Source organism: Cebidichthys violaceus, unplaced genomic scaffold (genome assembly GCF_023349555.1).
Source record: "Cebidichthys violaceus isolate CVI_PGR_0920_01 unplaced genomic scaffold, fCebVio1.0.p SCAF_49, whole genome shotgun sequence".
Classification (NCBI taxonomy): domain Eukaryota; kingdom Metazoa; phylum Chordata; class Actinopteri; order Perciformes; family Stichaeidae; genus Cebidichthys; species Cebidichthys violaceus.
Genome location: NW_027176694.1, coordinates 182588 through 202636, shown reverse-complemented (window position 1 = coordinate 202636; position 20049 = coordinate 182588). Strand labels below are relative to the sequence as shown.

Genomic DNA, 20049 nt, shown 5'->3' with positions numbered 1-20049 from the left:
GATGGCCTGACCCACGCTTTCTGCCAGGGAGCAGAGCCGCAAAGATGAAGCCTTTTCAATTTACATGCTGACACACTCTCTCTCCCTCTCTCTCTCTCTCGCTCTCTCCCTCTCTCTCTCTCCCTCTCCCTCTCCCTCTCTCTCTCTCTCTCTCTCCCTCTCTCCCTCTCCCTCTCTCTCTCTCTCGCTCTCTCCCTCTCTCTCTCTCCCTCTCCCTCTCTCTCTCTCTCTCTCTCTCTCTCTCTCTCCTCGCTATTTCACAAGTACACACAACAAAGTCACAAACATAGACAACTCGCACAAACTCAAATGTGCACGTACACAGACACGAATGCCGGCTGACTGTCAAACATGAACACATTTGCATGTATGTGCCTGTGCTCAAGAAAACACAGTTTTGCCATTTTCTGCAAATGACACAGCCAACACATTAAGCATCACAGTATGATCCTTTTTATTTATTTTTTTAAATCTCTTCTATTCTCAGACAGAACACATTGACACAGAAACCCCGAAAACAATTTCTGTGAAATGTTGGAGCTTCCCTGGTTGCAGGCAGAGCTTAATACACTTTGTCTGTATTTGTATAATGTCAAGGTCAACAGGAACATGGAAAGGCTGTAAAAGCCAATTTACAGCAGAATCACAAGACAAGTATGCACAAGAGAAGCAGACATTTTCATCTTTCTATATTTTAAAGGAACAGTGTGTCGCCACTCTCATATCTGTCCCTTTAAATATGAATCTACAGCCAGTTAGCTTAGCTCAGAGCAAAAAGACTGGAAACCCCATGAAAACCCAACCAGGAGAAGCTGTGGTTTAGCTGCTGGCCTGGCTACAACATTTTTTGTTGTTGTAGTTTAATACTTCTATGTCTAAAACAAACACGATGTTAATCAGTAAACATTATATTTCTATATATTGTATTTTAGAGGTGCTAGCTGGTGGGTCTTGGTGCCTTTGAAGAGAGCCAGGCTAGCTGTTTTCCCCCCTGTTTGCAGTATTTACACTAAGCTAAGCTAACCAATTGCTGACTATAGCTTTATATCTAACGGACATATGAAATAGTGCTTTTGATCTTCTCATCAAAATAATAAGCTTACATCCCAAAAAGTCAAACCAGTTTTTAAGATCAGCTTCAAGTAGAAAAAAAATCCAGTTATCCATAGAAATAATAAAACAGATTTCCAAACAATGTACTGCAAGTTCATGTCATCCGAGGGTGTTTTTAAACTGCCGCCTGACCTGAACGTGCTCCAGAGTGTTGATCTCATTAGTGCTCCCAAGGCAGGCATCTGATTGAATGTTTACACTGACCCCGCCTCCCGGAGAAAGGATCCTAACCAATGAGAAAATCATTACATGAGACAGTCAGTGGGCAGACCTTATTCTCGCATGTTTAATAGACACTCATAGACATCCATCCCCTCATACAAATATACAGACACACACACACACACACACACACACACACACACACACAAAGCATTGACAGTATGGGTGAAGATAAGATGAAAGACTGTTGATTCCTGTGGGGAAGCTGCTCTGTTGAAGCATAAAAATAGAACATTAGCAGCTATGTGTTTTAAATGAACATGCAGTATGAAGTCCATAGCAGTAGCCTAACCTGGTAGGATGGAGTACGCATTCTTGCACGCACTTCCTCTGTGGAGTAACAGTGTTGAATTGCGCGGCCTGCTGCACCATCAGCCCTGCATCCAACAATCCGAAACCATACCTGCAACAAGAAGGGAACGTGGACTCTATTATATGATATATGTGTTTATGTGTATACCATAAAGAAAAGTATCCTTATGTCCCTCACACACACACACACACACACACACACACACACATGTGAGCTGGAGGCTTTTCACGTGGGCGGCTGAATGTGCTGCAGGAGAGGAGTAAGTGCTAATGGCTCCGACATGAGGAGGCAACAAGTCATTGACGAAGATGATGTTGTCCTCTGACACAATGGCTTCCCGCTCCGTCCCGGCTGAGGCTGAGGGCTGCTGTTTGTACCGCCTGTAATTGCCTGGAGGATTGATTCTGAACAATGTGCCATCACACGGACTGTAATCAAGCCTCATTATTCATCCTTTACCTCCCCAATCTGGGCGCTGGAGGCACAATGGCCGGCCCTTAAGCGGCGCCGCTGCCTGGTGACTGTATGACCACTGCCTATCTTACTCTCTCTCCTCCACTTTACCACTCCTGCCTCGCCATCTCTTTACGTCTCTATTGAATCATCCGCTCTCATCTTTCCTCTCTGCCCTGTCCTTTTCACAGAGCAAGCCCGGCTATTCAGTGTTCCTTTCCCTTTCTAAATTCTCCTTCACTCTCCTCCATCAGACCTGAATTTCTTGCATCAGAACTCTCCTCCGCCACTTCAGCGATGCTGAAATCGCAGTCCTCATAAGTCTCATCTTAATCCTCCAAAATCTTTCATTTTCATGCAGAGTCTCTCTTTCGGTTCCCTCTTGTTAAAACCACGGCCCTCAGACTGAGTAACAGGGCCGTAACAACCTTCATTCTCCCCGAACCCCTCCTCGTGGAAATCCAGAGGGGGTGACAAAGAGCTAATTTCTGCCATTATTACCATACAGACCTTATGCCGTTAATCTGCAATAAGTGAAATTCATTATCCAGATGACGGGGTCTCTGGGAGCAGCAGAGGGAGAGACAGAGACAGCAGAGAGGAGAGAGCTGATCAATAACTCAATCTGCTGCCCCGCATGGGGCTCCATCTCCTCTGTCTCAGACTGTCAGTGTGTCTGAGGAGGACAGGCAGGAGCTGCAGCCCGCGCCGTCTTCGTCCTAACAGCACGCCGAGCGATCAATGGACACAATCTAATCAGCCACTATCACCACCAATGACTTTTAGCATGTAGGGCCCCAGCATAATAGCATTAGGCAGACGGGTGTGAGGAGGTGAGGTGCGCTGCTGAAGTTCAAGGTCATTTGGGGGGGGGTTGTGAAAGCTGTGACGAGTTGGAGCAAAACAAAGCTGACAATTTCTTAATGCAGAAGACTAGAGAAGCGAGGAGTCGACTGACATGCATCCTAATATAGACCTAGACGTATTATCATTTGGCTCTCCAAGCTCCAAATGTGCTTACGATTAGAGATAAAAGTGTTTTTATTAAGTAATCAATATTTGCGAGAAGTCACCAAAAATGGACCGATTACAAGGAACTGTGATCCTGAACGCTCCCTAATATGTATTCAAAGATTCAAAGAGTCAACTCATTTCAGTGTAGTTGACTAAACTTACAAACTAAAGTATACTCTTTGAACTCACTTTAAAAAATGCTTCTTGGGGCATTTTGTTTAGACAGCTGGCAGTGCAGAGAGGCACAAACTGTGTTGTATGTAGAGAGGAGGGTTACATAGGACAGGGGTTCCAAGCTGGAACGGAAAGTGTCTTAATAAAGACACATCTCACTGAAAACAGCCCTGTGTTAAAACAACGCAAGGGCTGTGTTGTTGTTGTTGTGGTGGTGGTGGTGGTGGTGGGACGATTAAATAGGATCCAGGAAGGCTGGTGTGAGTAACAGATCAGATTAGAGGTGGCTAATCAGATGCCAAAACACAAGTACAGCGGTTTATAATACTCACACAGGACTTTCCATCTCTGGAAAGTTATCATAGACAACGATTTTATAACATAAACAGTAGTAATGCAGCGTTCATGTTGAAAAGTAGACTACTAGAAACGTGCTCGCAAGTAGGAATAAAAGTATAATGAAAGCATATATGAAAAATAGTCTTGAATTAAAAAAAGAAAAAAAAGAAAGCTCTTATTCTAAATTCCTAAAACAGCTGGGCATTGTAGTTTTTAGCCAACATCACTCAAACAGGAGCAAATTGTGTATTTGTTGGGAACTATTTTCAGCGGCGGATTAATCCACATTTTGTGCGCTAGTGAGTATTAGGACGATAAACTAAAGTGTGTGTGTGTGTGTGTGTTCATGGTAATAAAGGAGCATGTCAACCATTGCAAGAGTGACTCACTGATTTGATTTGAATAGTTGTTGGACAACAATGGAGCTTCTTTGTCACAGAGGGATAAGGTAGGCTTAGGCTCCAGACAATCCCTGTTAGTAAGATGAATTCAGTTTTGGTTTTCGATCTCCACATAGACATTGTTGATAATTCCTAAAAATATAGAATATCACCAAGTCGAAGCGCTATTATTATCTGTATCTTAAAGGAGTCTTCTTCACCCTTATTGTAAATAATGTATAATGTAAAGTATCAAGATTCTTTCATGTATTGTTTTCATGAAACAGACACTAACACACCACAGGTGGACGCACATCAGTGCCACCAACAGTGTGTACTTTGATTTAATGTCTTGATTTGGCTTCTTAAAATGTACAATAAAAACACCAGCAATAACAATAGATCACCTAAGCTATTTCACAGTGTGGGGAAAACTGATAATCTGACGTCTAATAAAACAGAAACTGTTTGTGACCGGGGCTTGCCACCCTGCTCGCTTTAAGTGATTAAATATACCCTCCCCACCCCCGTACCCCTTAGCGAGAGCTGTGCACCTATTAAATCCTACAGCTCCCGCAGATCGATCGGGCTTGCCCCAGCTCCACGGCCATAAACCCACAGACATATATCTGATAGAGAAAGCTGCAGGAAACAGGTTTACCCACGGTAGAACATGATGAAAATGACAGATTTTATGTCCCCTGACATGTCGGCGAAACACCACTGCTGAGCCGAGCCGCTTTCCAAGAAGAGTCCCCGGCCTTTTCAGCCATCTCGTCATCCTGTTGCACGAAAGGGAAAGACTAACACGCTGCTCCTTTCAGCAAGAGCCCTGTGATTTGTCCGAACACAAATGTGTACAGGATGTGTAGATGTTGTGGCGTGTGACATCGCCAGAGTAGATAAATCACCGAATTTGTAAGTTATTCTTTGATGAATGTGATTGAGAATTTTTTTGGGGGGAAAATACTGCAAACAATGTTTAAGATTAAACTGTCTTTAAGATGAAACCCACTTGATGCAATTCACGTCAAGCAATTAGTCAGACAACACAGTCATCAAATTTTCAACTTGTTCTCTCTCCGCCTCCTGCGTGGTCGGAGTGAGGTTGAGCCAAGCCGACCACGGAGTGACAGCTGATCTTATGTCCACGCAGCACGAAGCGCGTTAAACCCCTCGACCCCTCGCCTCCACAAATATCGAATCTGCGGCCCTCGCATTTTCTCCATCCACTCTTACTTCTCGACGGCAAAAGCCCTCGCAAACTCTTACTCCCTCCTTCTTTTTATCCATTAGGACGCAGGCCACTCCCCTCCCACCCCTCCCAACCCCCCCACCCCACCTCTCCATGGGGCCTCTTTGTAACTGTCGAGGAACCCCTTTCACTTTTTGTTCTGCGGGCCTTCCCAGGTCCTTCCTCTGTTGATATTCACACCATCTGCCAGCAGAAGAGGAAAGTGCACACAGAGCAGCTAGAGCGGAGACATCAGGATCATCAGGATCTCGCATGGCATTAAAAACACAGTTTTAACAACTGGTATACGGAAACCAAAACAGATTTCTGCAGTTATCCAGGGACCTAGCTACCGCAGTCTCACCCCTTGTTTTCAGTGGTACGTCCTGCTAAGTCACCCCCCCCCCTCCAATAGAAGTGGCTGTAAAGAATCACTCAAGCCGCACTAAGCAGCTGCCTGTGAGTTAGGTCATTTTCCCAGGAGCCACAGAGTGGGCATTGGCAGGACCTCAAAAAGAGGGGACACCATCTGTTCAGCGCCTGAAAAGGTTGGTGACACCTTCTGTGGTACCAACAACTTCTAATTAAGTGGCCAGGAATGCAGTGGCAACTCCAGCGCATGATTGGTGGGCTCGCCTTAGTTATCCTGACGACAACACAGCAGACCCCCGGTCAGGTCCACGCACCTCTCTGTCACATCTGGCCATGGGCTAATGAAAAATGAGCGAAGAGTGGATACAATAAACACTCGATGAAGGTGACACATGACTACAGCAGCGAACAAAAACTACATCAACTTGTGTTTTCTAGGATTTTTTTGTGTTGTGCCACTTAATTGAATGTTGATCGGGAGCATAGGAAACTGCATTCGCCCTTTGGTCAATCCCAGAGTGGTTTGTTTCTGGTATATCATGATGCACTAATTTCATTAATATCCGGATTTGAATGAAAGAACAAATGGACTTAACATTCTTCTGATTTCCATCGCTCTTACAGCCAAATCTGCTGCTCAGAAATGTTACTAATTAGGCTTATTAAGTAATTAAGAAGAGGTCTTAATTATATCTGCGCCACTGGGACCAACACGGCTGTAACCATGAAATGCTGTGCCGCGCTGCTCAGCTTTGTTGGTCTGGATGTTATACAATTTAATCCATTTAACTGTTCTGAATGTATGTGTGTGTGTGTGTGTGTGTGTGTGTGTGTGTGTGTTTTTAAATAGAAAAGAGATTTTGGAATGCATTTTTAGGCTGTATTAGGCAAATATCTGCCTGACTTTGAAATTGCAGAGAGAGAAACACTCGGCAGCCTGCAACGGCACGGCCTCAAAATGTCAAGTGAATTACCTTGCAAAGAGTTAAAAGTTTAATGAAATATATTGCGCGGAGGCAAATGAGGGGTTTGGCACAGGCATGGACTTAGTCTCAGGAGAATGGGCACCAAACGGCCCTCTCAGTCTCTACAGCCATCAGTCAAAGTAGCAGCCACCCGTCCCTTTCTCTTCCACAAGGAGACTTCTGTGGAAGCCACAATGATCTATACTCCATGACCTCACTCTCAGTGTCCAACATATTTTGATTTGTAGCTCGAGTGTTATTCAAACACAAATTCAAACGAGGATGAAATTCAGCAGAGAGCTTTTGTTGGACGCACACCAAGGTACAGTCCTTTTAGATGTCTCTGCCCTTGTGGGGAATGAGAGGAAGGGGGGTGGGGGGGGTTGTAGCTTGTAGCTGCACTGTAGCTTGGCATAAGATTCCCTCCTGGGCCCCGAATGCTTTTCTTACCCTCCGGACAAAGCAAACACTGGAGCAGGAGCCTTTGTTTTGCCTCTTCAAACGGACAACTTTTTTGATGCCATATCACTAAATGTGACAGAGCAAAACAGAAATGTAACGATCAAAAACAACGTCTGTTTTTGTGCGTGCTCACTGAAAGGTAAAACATCTGCTGCATGATTTCGTCACGGAAGCCACACAGAGTTCAAAAGTTCGGTATTCTTTAGGTCGCAGGTCAGTCTCGGGCATATGCACTCTGGAAAAGTCAAGATCAAATCCATGAAATGGATCGCAAAAACGCATAAATAGTGATGTTACTTATGTTTAGGGTTCTATAATCCCAGGAGCTGGAATCAAAATATCGCTTTTGGGATTTGGGAGGAGTGAATCCATTGTGCAGCTAGCTGAGATCCCATAAAGACATTTTCTGTCATTTCAAAATCATGTTTAAACGTCATAAAATATCTTGGCTTATATTGGTTAAGATAAAGAGAGCTTTGGGTCTCCCAAACACATCATTAAGTTAAACCAAATAATATTGAATATTGCTTTACAGGACTTTAATCAATAATCAACATGGAGTCCGAAATGGGATTTTTTCTTTAACTGGAAATGTGGATATGGCGATGTGTACAGTTGACAACTTGCTATCAACTAATCATGCTGGTGACATAATTTAACTCTGAGTGAGAATAAAGGAAAGAGAGTTGAGGAGGTTGAATGCGCAGGCAGTTGTGGAACTTTATTTTGAAATTTCTACCCCTCTAGTAAAATACAAAAATTGCTACTTGTACATGAATTATGCATTAGTGGAGGTTTAGAAGAGCACTGCGTCTCTACAACCCCCCACCCGTCTTGTAGCACAGTAGGGTGGAGTGCGTGTGTGTGTGTGTGTGTGTGTGTGTGTGTGTAGGGGTTTGGGTGGAGGGGTGTGCAGGCACCCCTCTGTTTGCCTGCTGCACCCCCCTGCCGGGAGACACGGCACCCCCTGCAGGAGGTGCAGCGCTCCGCTTCCCCTGTCCCTCGGGGCGAGTCGCTGTATGTCACGCACAAACACACACACAAACACACACTCGGCTCATTCAGCCCAGTTTATCTGCTGACCCATCAATCAAATGCATATCTGCGCACACACAATTAGCATCAACATTTTGCAACCGCGTGTAAGTACGACAATACTTCAGGCTTGCAAAGGGAAGAAATACTTTCAGTTGAGCCATATTCCACTCAAGACAAAAGTTCCAAAAGACAAAGTTAATGAGGAATAAGGACAAGAGCTCAAAGCCGAGACGTCACGCCATTTGTTAGTCTTAATAAACCTATTATGTCTAAATAGCACACACAGACCCGTAGAGAGCCTCTACTTCTTCTCGATAAGCCAACAATTACCCACACATAGATCTGCTTTCCTTTCACAGGAACCAATATCATTGCAAAGCGTCTCTAACATTAAGTGATGGTGGGATTGTTAGCGTGTGGATGAGCTGTAGCTGTAATCTCACACAGATACACACACGTTCTCCCGCTCCTCTGAAACACATGTATATAGACAACAGGCGCAGTCACAGAGTAATTGGCTCTGCAATGAAAAAAGAGGAGGTCTGGATAATTAATTAATCTATCTGGCTGGGGCAGAGACGTAAGGCCAGTTTTACAACCCCACCAGGGAGGCTGAGGGAGAGAAAAAGAGAGAGAGAGAGAGAGAGAGAGAGAGGAACCCGCTGACCTGGGACGATCTATAGCTCTGCATGAAATTGAAATGGCTTGAAAGAATTCATTCAGAGTGTATGCACTCACATTTCACAATTAAAAATGTACAAATTTGTTGTATCTTTGCGCCCTCACAAACAAACACACACACACACACACACACACACACACACACAAACACACAGGCTCTCTTTCCACAAACACAAAAACAAGTATGAAAATGAAACACACTCTCTGAATGTTGATATTCATCTAGATTTATAAAGCTGACAGAGTAACAAGGTTATTGATCTTCAGTCAATTCACAGACAGACCAAATGGGAAGAAACCAGACTGCTCTCAACATATTTTCCAAACACGATTACACTGCTTTATTTACAGTGATAAACGTGGGAAAACCACTAGAAGAGATCCTATTCTGATAAAATCCTTTTCCACTAAACACTTCAGCTTTTTATTACTTCCTTTGAGATTGAATGTATCTTAAAAGGACACTGACTGTTGCAGTTTTGGTTGCTTCTCATTGTTTATGAGTAGAACTCGGATTGTACTTATTTGTATTTTTGTTACTAGCTGAAATGTGTGTGTTGTAATCCATTTCCACTGCAGGAACTTTTTTAGGGGCCCAGAAACCCTTTTGGAAACTCAGGAACCGTACCTGTGTTTTGACCATAAACCGTGTATAAGAAGGGGGCGGAGTCACAGTAAAGTCACCCATTTGGTTTGTGGACTGCCGTTGTGAAGCCTCAAGTTCGTCATTTTGGCCGTCGCCATTTTGGCATTTTGCAACCAGAAGTGAAATAAGAGGGTGGAGTTAAGTACAAGCAAACGCTGAATAAGTCATTTTTAGGCTACAAAGAAGGTTACAATTAACTTTCATGAACTGAAAACACTGTGAAAGGGTGAGAGTTCTAAGACGAAAACACAAACAACTCCCGGATCTGTCAATCACAAGGTAGCCACACCCTAAAGCATATCCTGCTTTATAGTCTATTCTATTCTAAATAGGATCATAATTTACTAAATGAACATCATGCCGTTTAGAAGAAGACTTGAAACTATGAATTAAGACCATAAACTCATGTTCACGATGTTTACTGGGGTAATAAATCAAGAGAGAAGTAGAGCCATTTTCTCATAGACTTCTATACAACCAGACTTCTTTTTGCAAACAGAGTCGCCCCCTGCTGGTCATTAGAAATAATGGACGTTTAGCAGAGTATGCAGTTGTCAGTATCCCTTTTCATTTCTGCATGTCTCCTGTATCATTCACTCCACTAGACTTAAGGTAGAGTTGTTGGTTTTTTACAGGTACTTGTATTTAGACATGGCAATTAGCATTTGAGAACTTTGGCATCTTTTAGTACATTTAATATAAAGGTTTTCTTTACTTTAAAGTATTTTGTTATCAGTACTGCAAGTTAGGTACTAAATCCACACTACCCAAAAACTTTCAAACAATACGCTGCATCACTGGTAGCACTCCTAAACACATTTCAAGACATTCTGTATGACAGGCAAGGATCCCCCAAATGCCTAAGCCTGGGATAGGGCTGATGGTTTGTGTATCGGTACCGAACTGCCAATTGGCGGGGGTCACGGTCCGGTGCACGCAGCCACAAGCAGCAACGACATCACCCAGATGTGCCCATCACATGGACGATACATGGGTGCGTTGAATGTTTCAATAATGCCATAGTGGAACACATTTATTTTAACTTATTTTGTATTATTGCATAGTATTTTTTTGTTTCATACTTGCAAGAGATGCTTTTCGGTTGTACGGCCTATTGTGACCTGCTGCATGTTGGGAAAGTTCTGTTCGGTGTTCGCACAGTGTAATACAGAAGTCTTTGAAATGTTCCCTGTTTTCATAATGAAAGCGGTTTATCAAAGTTGCAAGTGGGCTAAATGATACTTCAGTCCCCAGCAGGAAGACTGTGTTTGTCTTTGACACTCGCACTACTTGTATTGGGATCCCCCCCCCCCCCCCCCCCCCGCTCTACCTAACTAGTAACGAACCATGACTCCTAAACCGAGGTATGAACTGAACCATGACTTTTGTATACTGTTACACCCCTGCTAATGAAGCATATAAAAATAAATGAGCTTGAACCAAACACGTTTGGGAACAATCACATTGTTTTGAGAAGACATGTTTTGAATAGCGTCAAAATACACTTTTGTCTGCCTATGTCCTGGCAGAGGAGTGAGACGAGGAGTGCAAGAGTGTAGTGTAGCTTTCCCACAATCCCAGACGGTTTGTCAGACTCAGGAAGGGATCTTGAGAGTATTCTTTTCCCCCTTTTTTTCCACAACAAGCTTGTGTTAGTGGTTGTCACATCTAACAACAGGATTGGAGAATACAACACACACACACACACCTCAGCTGAGGAGGGAAGGGGCAGGTACATCACGTCTATGGTAATAGAACAGCAGACGGAACTGGCAGGCGCACACAGCACCTTGTGCTTTGACACAAACACACATAGTCTTACAAAAACGCACTGACACAAACGTGGGTGAACAAGCTGATTTTACCTCACGGTGACGAAATATCACATCTGAAAAAAGAACAGCCGCAATCCACTGCTGAACAAGATGTGAGTTTGACTTTCTCCTGTCAATCTGTTGAGTGCAGGCCAGCTATAAATGTCTCCGTCCTCATAAGAAAGAACGAGGTGTCACAGTGTTGGTCCTAGAAGGTGTTGTCTGTTTCTGTCTCTCCGGGGCATCGGAAGAGCGACGGCGTAGCTACCGGCCCTGATAATCTAAGAGATAAATCATCTTTAGTCACTCTCTAACAGCCTGACAGACAGACAGGCCTAAGTACCTGGGAGGGCGGCACAGGGACACTTTAAAATCTCCGGTGATGACGAGTATTGCTGTGAAGAAAACAGTTAGCCGCCCCGAGCTCCCTCCTATCCCCCCCCCGAGTCTCTGGCTGCCATTTTGGCTGCGTCTCAAGGCGCTATTCCGGCTCAATCTCATGTCACAGTTTTGGCTGTCGTTCAATTCTCACGTTGGCTCCCGTTCAGCCTCCATTCTGGCTCTGGTTCAAGCTCCACAGTGGCTGTGTTTTGGGGGGCTTCATTGTGGCTCTGTTTCAGCAAACCCCCACCCCCCCACCCCCCGCCCATCGGTTTTAGCGCCCCAGGTAGCTGGCCTCCTGCCCAGCCTGCTGATCAGTGGGAGATCCAGGCTCAGGCCTTTTGTTTGGGGTGGCATTTTGCCTTTGTTTTCCCATCTCGCCTGTAATCTAAACACCCAAAACATCTCATGCTTGACAAATCGGCCCTGAGACGAGGGAGCAGCGGAAGACAAACGGCTGGAAGCGGTTCAACCCGAGGCAGGACTGATGGTGTCCGACTGGGCCTGACCTCCCAAAGGTTAAAGACACGTTCACTTACAAAGCAATCAATTACCCAGGCTGTGTGGGCGCTTTTAACCAACCTCCCCTCCTGCCTTCCACACAGCCGGCGTTATTGATGAGGGTCCCAGTGTACAGCACACTCCAACCTGGAGTGTGTATTACATTTCACAATTGAAATAAATCTCAGATTATTGGTGTTGTTGCCTACCTGAACCTCTCTCATGCTTTATATCGTCCCACACCCACTCCCCCCACCCCCACTCTCACTACCTCCTTCCTGCCTGCCTCCCTCCCTCCCTCTCTCCCTCCTCTCTGCAGGTTGTTGTAGCAGGTTTATTCTGGTAGTTGGGCTCCGTGGGCCCCGGCAGGCCCCTCAGCTGTTCCGCTGGGTTTGTAATTACCATTTCATTAAGAATGACAGTTTCGGGGGTTGAAGCACCATTTCATCCGGGTCTCGTGGGGAAGGCGCTTGCCAAATTTCCAGTGTGAGTGGCAATTATCTCTCTTCGTGTCTGCAATTCACCATTTTGTACTTAGTGGCTTGACAACGGCTAGGAACGTTTTGCTGGAGTAATAATAGGTCTGTGATATTTACACTGTAGCCCACTCAGGCGCAGCTCTGTGGACAGCCTGATATGAGCTATCAGAAGAGATAGAAACAAAGTAGAGGACACACTACAGAGTCGGTCACTACACTACTTCTTTGTTTGGAGCCTTGAGAAATAATTCAAAGTTCAATTTGTTTTAGTAAAAAGTCATTCTGGGTCAGCGTAAGCTCATGTGATTTTTTTTATTATTTTGGATTAAATCACCATGTGTTCTGTTTTTTACAGCACCTTTGCTTTTGTGGTGTTTCTCTTTTGGCAAGTAGCCAAAAATGACTTCATTTAAGTGGAGTAACTCGGTTCACCTGTAAGACTAAAGCATTATAATGTGTTTTTCTGTCATGCAAGAAACAACTCAAATGTAAGACTTTAGGTACTGTAGTCAGTTTAAACTGTGTACAAGTGAAAATGTACCCCATCGGAAATTCAACCACTTTAGTTGTAAACATCCATCATTTATATGTTATTCTTATGACCTTTGTTCTCCTTGAATGTCAACATTTTTATAATTGCCTTCTCTTGTCTCTGAAAGTACAGATTGTATATTCACAAATATTCATCTGTATGCCAAGGTATGAGCATACATGTGTGGTAAATGGCGGTCTGTCTTATTACAATACTCGCATGCTCCTAAGTACGGTTAATTAAAGTCGTCGTTGTGACTATAGTGTTAGAGACAGGGAACACAATCTATAGTCCTCGTTCTTCTACGAGGCGTCCGCAGTCTGTGTGAATCAAACTAAACAAGTGGCTATCTCATATTTTTGTATAAAATCCTCTCTTTCTCTTTACCAGCCTGAGTAACACTTTTGGTGACCAGCACTAATATTCTACGGCGTGGTGACTAGGGCACCAGACTACGGCAGTAAACAGGAAGTGAGGGCCGGGTTACACCAGAAAAGAACAGCGCTGTAACAGCCAAACTTGATTGACGTGATTCTGTTTAAATGTGTGGATAACGACGTATTCATAGTGACTAGCACCATGGAGCAAAAGAGACAGAAATTAAATTTTGCAAAATTTTAAAAAAGAGAACTTGAGAAATAAGTTCAAACCCTGCTTACTTCCTCACCTTCACGCAGCTATCGCTGCATAAAGTGTGTGCGAATTTCAGATTGTCAGTTAAGGAAACTCGCAGAAATTGTTATACTGAATGCTGCATTGCAAGTGAAGTGTATTGATGAAGTATATTGGCAGCTTGAGCAGGTCGGAAGTGAACACAGCCTGAAAGGAATACAGCAAGGTTCCAAGTGGTTGTAGTCCCTAGAGGGAGGTCAATGAATGTCATATATTTACCACCTTATTTCACAAAACTATGAATCTCCCAGTCTTTGTGTTTTCTCTTCACCCCTGCCTACAGCAAGGGTGACTGTGGCTGAGTGGAGAGCAGGGCCGCCTTTCAATCAGAGGGTCGGCGGTTCGATCCCTGGCTCCTGCTCCACTAGTCTCATGTCAAGCAAGACACTTAACCCCAAAATGTCTCCCGTAGCTGCGTCTACGGTGTGTAGATAGATACTGAATTGTAAGTCGCTTTGGATAAAAGCGTCTGCTAAATGACTGTAATGTAATGTAATGTACAGCATAGCTTACTTGGTAGACTGCAGCTCAAAGACAACACAAAATACACAAATACAGTTTGTAGGCTATGCTGTCATGCGCCATCTAAGGCGGTACGAGAAATATGGCAGGACATATTCTAAAGTATCTGGTGGCTTTTTGTAGGAGAGGAAACTCAAGCTGTTGTTATAAATACCCTTCTCTCCCCTAGTGGCTTTCTTTTGGCTTTGTGTAAAGTTTGTTCACAATTGACTGGTGAAATATTTAAAACTTAAATAAATGATTTACATTTGACCACGTAAAGGGCTATAGTAACACAAAGAGGGGAACTTGTGAGAACTTCTGAAGCCGTGATTGTCCAATATAAAATTATATTTTATATTTTGATCACATACTGAGGATTTTGTCCACCATTTCTTCCAGTGTAGCAGCTTTAGGAAGAGATATGCGTGTGTACAGCAAATGGGAGACAGGAAGTGTGTGAGCCCTTTAAGTGTGTGTCTGTCTATGTGTTTACTCCTCCCCCTTAAGAACAAAAAAAAAAAAAAAAAATGTCAGGCGTCCGCTGAGCTGAGTTATAGTGACATGACTCACGCGATGTCTACTACGAGTGACGACTGCAGCTCTTTTAATTGCATGTCTGCTCTGAATGATGGGACACTTAATTCCAACACATTCCACACAATTGCTTTTCACACTGGCAGAGGCCTGGGGAGGCAGAGGAGGCTTTCTGTGGCCATATGGAGAGGGAGGCTGAGCCCAGGCTGAGTGATCGGGAGCTTCCCAACCCCATCCATGCACCAGACTGGCTGCTACACTGTACCGAAGCCGCAGACGGGTAACACGAAGCAGTCCGACTAATGAAACACATTCCACACACACACACACACACACACACACACACACACACACACACACACACGTGCATACAACTGGCATGTGGTCAGCTTTAATTTAGCTTTAGTCTCTATAACACACTCCTAACAAGCACACAAACAATCATCAGTCTCTTACTTGCACTCAAACACACACACACACACATATGCGCACAAACAAGCTCACACACACTTGCAGTCTCTTACATAGAAACAACCAAACACAAAAAAAAACCACATTCACACATGGTCTGTATCACACACACACACACACACACACACACACACACACACACACACACACACACACACACAGACACACACTCATGCCTGGTCTCACACACACTCAGATATGTTCTCAGTCACACACACGGTGTAGCCTGAGATATTCACATATACACGCACACACACACACACACACACACACACACACACACACACACACACACACACACACACACACACACAGCTGAACAAAGTGTGTTAACAGTCCTGTCAGCTCATGGTAGCACCATCAGGCTCCCTGCTGTCCTGTGAATGGGTCACTACTCCTTCATCTCTCTTATCACTCAGTCAAGTCGCCTGGTTTCTGTTGAGTCTGGACTCAGAATAGCGCTCTGGTGCTACAGCATAGTTGGATAGCGCGCTAACGCTCCGACCCCGGCTTCTGCGATGTTGGATTCTTAGTGGCTGATTGGTGATGTGGTAAAAAGCAAACATACTGAGCCAGCGTGTTCTTTAATCTACCACACTGCTCAACACACGTCTTCTTCGTGGACCTTCATGCTCTACTCTGGAGTCACACCCAAACTAATTCTCAGGGTAGGGAAAACAAAACAGTTTCATGAATCTCAAATGTTTTTAGCAGTTATAATAAAGTATGTGTAATAATTAGCCAGGGGGTAGAGTCCGAATAATGGCTTTGCTGCTTATAGAAATGTCTCAGATCAAGTGTTTTTACTCAAATACGTCTTGTATTTAATAAGATATATAGATACAGTCCTTGGTTTTAATACTGAATCAATACATACTTCCAATTACATTAAGCTTACGACATTGTTCACCTATTATTAATCAGAATTTCAGTTTAGCATGTTATTATTTAAAATCCTATCGTGCAAAATACCATGAAACAGTTTTGTATATTTTTGTAATAAGTCATGAAACAAATGGTCTATTAGACAAATGATGAAAAGTCAGCCGATCACCAGAGTCAGGAGGATTCATCCTGTGGCTGAACATCTAAACACAATTTCATAACAAGCCATCAAATGGCTTTTTGCAATATTTCAGACTAGACCAAAGTGGTGGACTAAAAAGTATGAGCGTAAAATACAGCGAGACAATGACAAGATAATGAAATCATCCGTTCAAATTAAAAGGATGCTTTTATTATCTTGTTTTCTTCTTAACACAGAGTGCCGCACACACACAAATATTGCCGCAAAACTTTTGACATTGTAATTGTTCGGCGTTAAAAATGCTTCGACCTGTAGTCATAACTGTCATGTTCCTCGTTTTTTGGATTCAAGCAATTGCAGTTCCACTGGTGTTTCTGCAACGGTCAGTCAAACTAGTGAGTCTAGCACTGGCATGATCCTGTGTGCTGGAAGGAAAGCTTTTCTGCGGAAAGTCCTACTGGTGGTTCAGAACTGCAAATATTAAAGCTTGCATGAATTTGATATTCATCAAAATGAATCTTTTTCTATAAAATCGTGCTGATTATAACTTGAAACATGCCGAATTAATGCAAACATGCTGGTATTGGCCTCAGATGTAACGGTTAAACATCAGCTCCTGGAACAGTCATGAGCACTGTTCATTGACGTGACCCTGGAAATACCCTGGACCCCACAGACCCCAACAGGCCTCTGTGCATGCAAAGTAAGGAGAGAGAGAGAGAGAGAGAGAGAGAGAGAGAGAGAGAGAGAGAGAGAGAGAGACATACAGTATATATGGAGAAAGACAGCAAGCCGGCTAATGCACTTAGGAGCCAGGCCTCGTTTAAGAAAAGCCCTTAATGACTTTAATTGATCTATATTAGCTTCAATTAGAGAGGGACACTGGGGGGAAAACAAGGTTGTGATTCCTGCAGACAGATCAGAGGAGGTGAGGCGAGAGAGAGAGAGAGAGAGAGAGAGAGAGAGAGAGAGAGATGTACCTGATTGAAAAAGTAGAAACAATGAAAGACACAGAATCAGAATGGTGCTCCTATTGTTTTTGTTTGCTACATTCAGTGTTTTGAGGTCACACTGTCCATTTCCTGAAATCAGTCAGCTCGGGCGTAATGTGAGTCACAAGATCTCGTGAGAGTGTGTTGCTGAGACAAGGAAAAGTCTTGAACAAAGTTCATTTTCTCCGGATTTATCCATCTGGAAAATGCAGTTTCAGTGTCAAAATGTCCGGACGACATGTGGCTTGTGAAAAATGGGTCCAATGTTTTCTTTTGTGTCTATGGAGCAGCAGAATCGGTCATAAACTGTGTTCACGTTCACTTCTCCCATTGGAGTTAATAGACTCAGGACCTGTCACTAAATGGACAGGGGTCAGTGGCAAAACCCACATGACACAGATACAGGAAACTGCCTCACAGTGTCTCAACTGTCTCTGGTCAGACTTTACGGTATGGTAAAAAAAAAAAAAAAAAAGTAGAGAAGAAATGTGCATGATGTAATTTACGCTCTTAGACACGAAAGGTAAGTTCAAACAGAATGCCAGGCCAATTTAAGAGGCGGCTCGATTGCATATGAGGACAATGGAAAGAAAGAGTGGGTGTGATTGGATGCAAGTTCACCACCGAGGTGGTAACACCTGAACAAGCGTTAGAAAATGTTTCAACTTGAGCAGAAATTCACGCTCACTCTGGGACTTAATGAATCATTTTCATGAGCATAAGGAAATTGACACAAGGTCAGTGTGTCCGTCCCTAGCTAGCGCGCAGCTAACGTCTGCACAGTACACACTGAGACTGCAGAACCACAGAGCAAAGACAGACAACTACTCAGGCTGCAATGCGTGTTTTGGCATTGTACCCAATGGAGACAGTTATGTATTGTATGTGTGTGTATGTTATGTGTACTGTTATGTCTTAACCTCAACTTCAAGGACGCAAGAAGCAAAACAGGGTTAGTAAATATTCTTAACTTACATAACGTTCATATATATCAGAAGACATCCAGACAATGACTATCCCTGCAATAACCTCTTCTTTTTTTTTTCATTTGGTCCAGATGGACTACCAATAAAAAACATATTCTGTTATTTATAATATCTGATCTCTTATTGTATAGTTTCATCAGACATATTTATATTCACTAGTCAATAAAGTTTGCTTACAATCATTTTTGACATTTTTTGCAAGTTACCCTTTTCACAAATAAAAAGGCAGATGAAGCAGTCAGAGTACAGGCTAGCCAGTGCTGGAGCGGAAATATCTGTTTCCATCCCGACACCAAGCCTCCAGTCCCCTCATCCAGCCTTCATCCATCCCTTCCTCTTCCCGGCACTGTGTTTGTGTTTCTAGGGGGAGCTGGCTGACCCCTGACCCCGGGCTAATGAGAGCGATAACGAGGATTAAAAGGGGGTGACTGGAAGGTGTCTGAGAGTGGGGTTTAAACAATTACACTGGGCTGCCAACATGCCTTTCTTCATGACTCAGGAAATTACAGTCTCCCGCTCTCTCTCTCTCTCTCTCTCTCTCTCTCTCTCTCTCTCTCTCTCCCCCCGCACTCTTTCAGCCGGCACACAAAAGAAAAGGCTTATGGAAAATAATAAATTATCTCAGGGCCACGTTAACTTGGATGTAAATCGCCGGGCAATTATGTTTTAATAGCCCTTTAAGAGAATGAGTAATTGGGCTGACACTACTGGGGTTGATCAGGCTCACCCGTCTCTCTGCCTTTGTGCCCGATGGAAGCGAGCTGTAGGTCTGTCGGTCAGCCTACAGGGTGTTAGTGACGGTGCTATAAGGGAATCTGGATGACTATCATCATCACGCTACAATCAGAACTTTACTCTGGTAAAGTTGGAACCGTCATCATACTATCCAATTTGTTATCCGTTTATGCCAAATTAAACTTAGAGTATACGTTTAGCGGATAACAACACACACAAAATGAGTATACTTAAACTTAGAACAGGGTTAACGCTCGACCTTGCTTTTGACGGCTATTATGGCCGTTAATATTCCAGAATTCCCGCCATATAGAACCACTACCGGACATATATGCTTTAGCCATACGATAGCCTGCATTTGTCATAACCTGAAAATAAGTTAAATGAAGGAGTGGTGGAAGAAAAATCAAATAACAGGCTTGTCATATTCAGAACGGAGAGCTAATATACCACGAGGGGATATTTGTTGAAATTTGATAAAAAGTGTATCGGATTAGAGTCACACAGCGGAGGAGAAACCAATACTTTGTTTAATATAAGTTTATGTTTACGTTGTCTTGGCAACATATCTTAAAGGTCACACAATATTTTAATATATTCCAATCATTTATTTATTTATTTATTTTGCTTACTTCCCAACAGACATTTTTGGCTGCTGATAATTTATTCTAACTACATGTAATATTGGCAAAGAGCCGGCATATGCTGGCGAATAAAAGCCCTGAAGTGTCCATGGTTGTCCATAGTTGATCGCCATAAATTAAATTTATAGTCCTAATTTGTTCTAAACGTGCCTTAAAGGGAGAATCTATCTATAGTCTTATCAACATGTAGGTGAACAAAAACTCTTGCTTCATGGATTCTATGTATATTTGAAATTAAGTAAGAACACAAAAGATTTACAAATTGGATCAACCCTCACAGATACTGCATTTAGCATAAAAATATGCTCAAATCATAACATGGCACACTCAAGCCCAACATGAAACAACAGCTGTCAGTGTGCTGACGTTAT

At 43.3% G+C, this 20049-nt stretch overlaps 1 protein-coding gene across 1 annotated transcript in view; it reads right to left on the bottom strand.

Moving 5' to 3' along the window:
* The window catches only part of LOC137887202 (proprotein convertase subtilisin/kexin type 4-like), a 160102-nt gene that overhangs the window by 25417 nt on the left and 114636 nt on the right, over window positions 1-20049 (bottom strand). Inside the window, 2 exon segments of the mRNA XM_068730015.1 lie at window positions 1246-1339; window positions 1628-1738. Of these exon segments, the coding sequence (XP_068586116.1) occupies window positions 1246-1339; window positions 1628-1738 (205 nt within the window).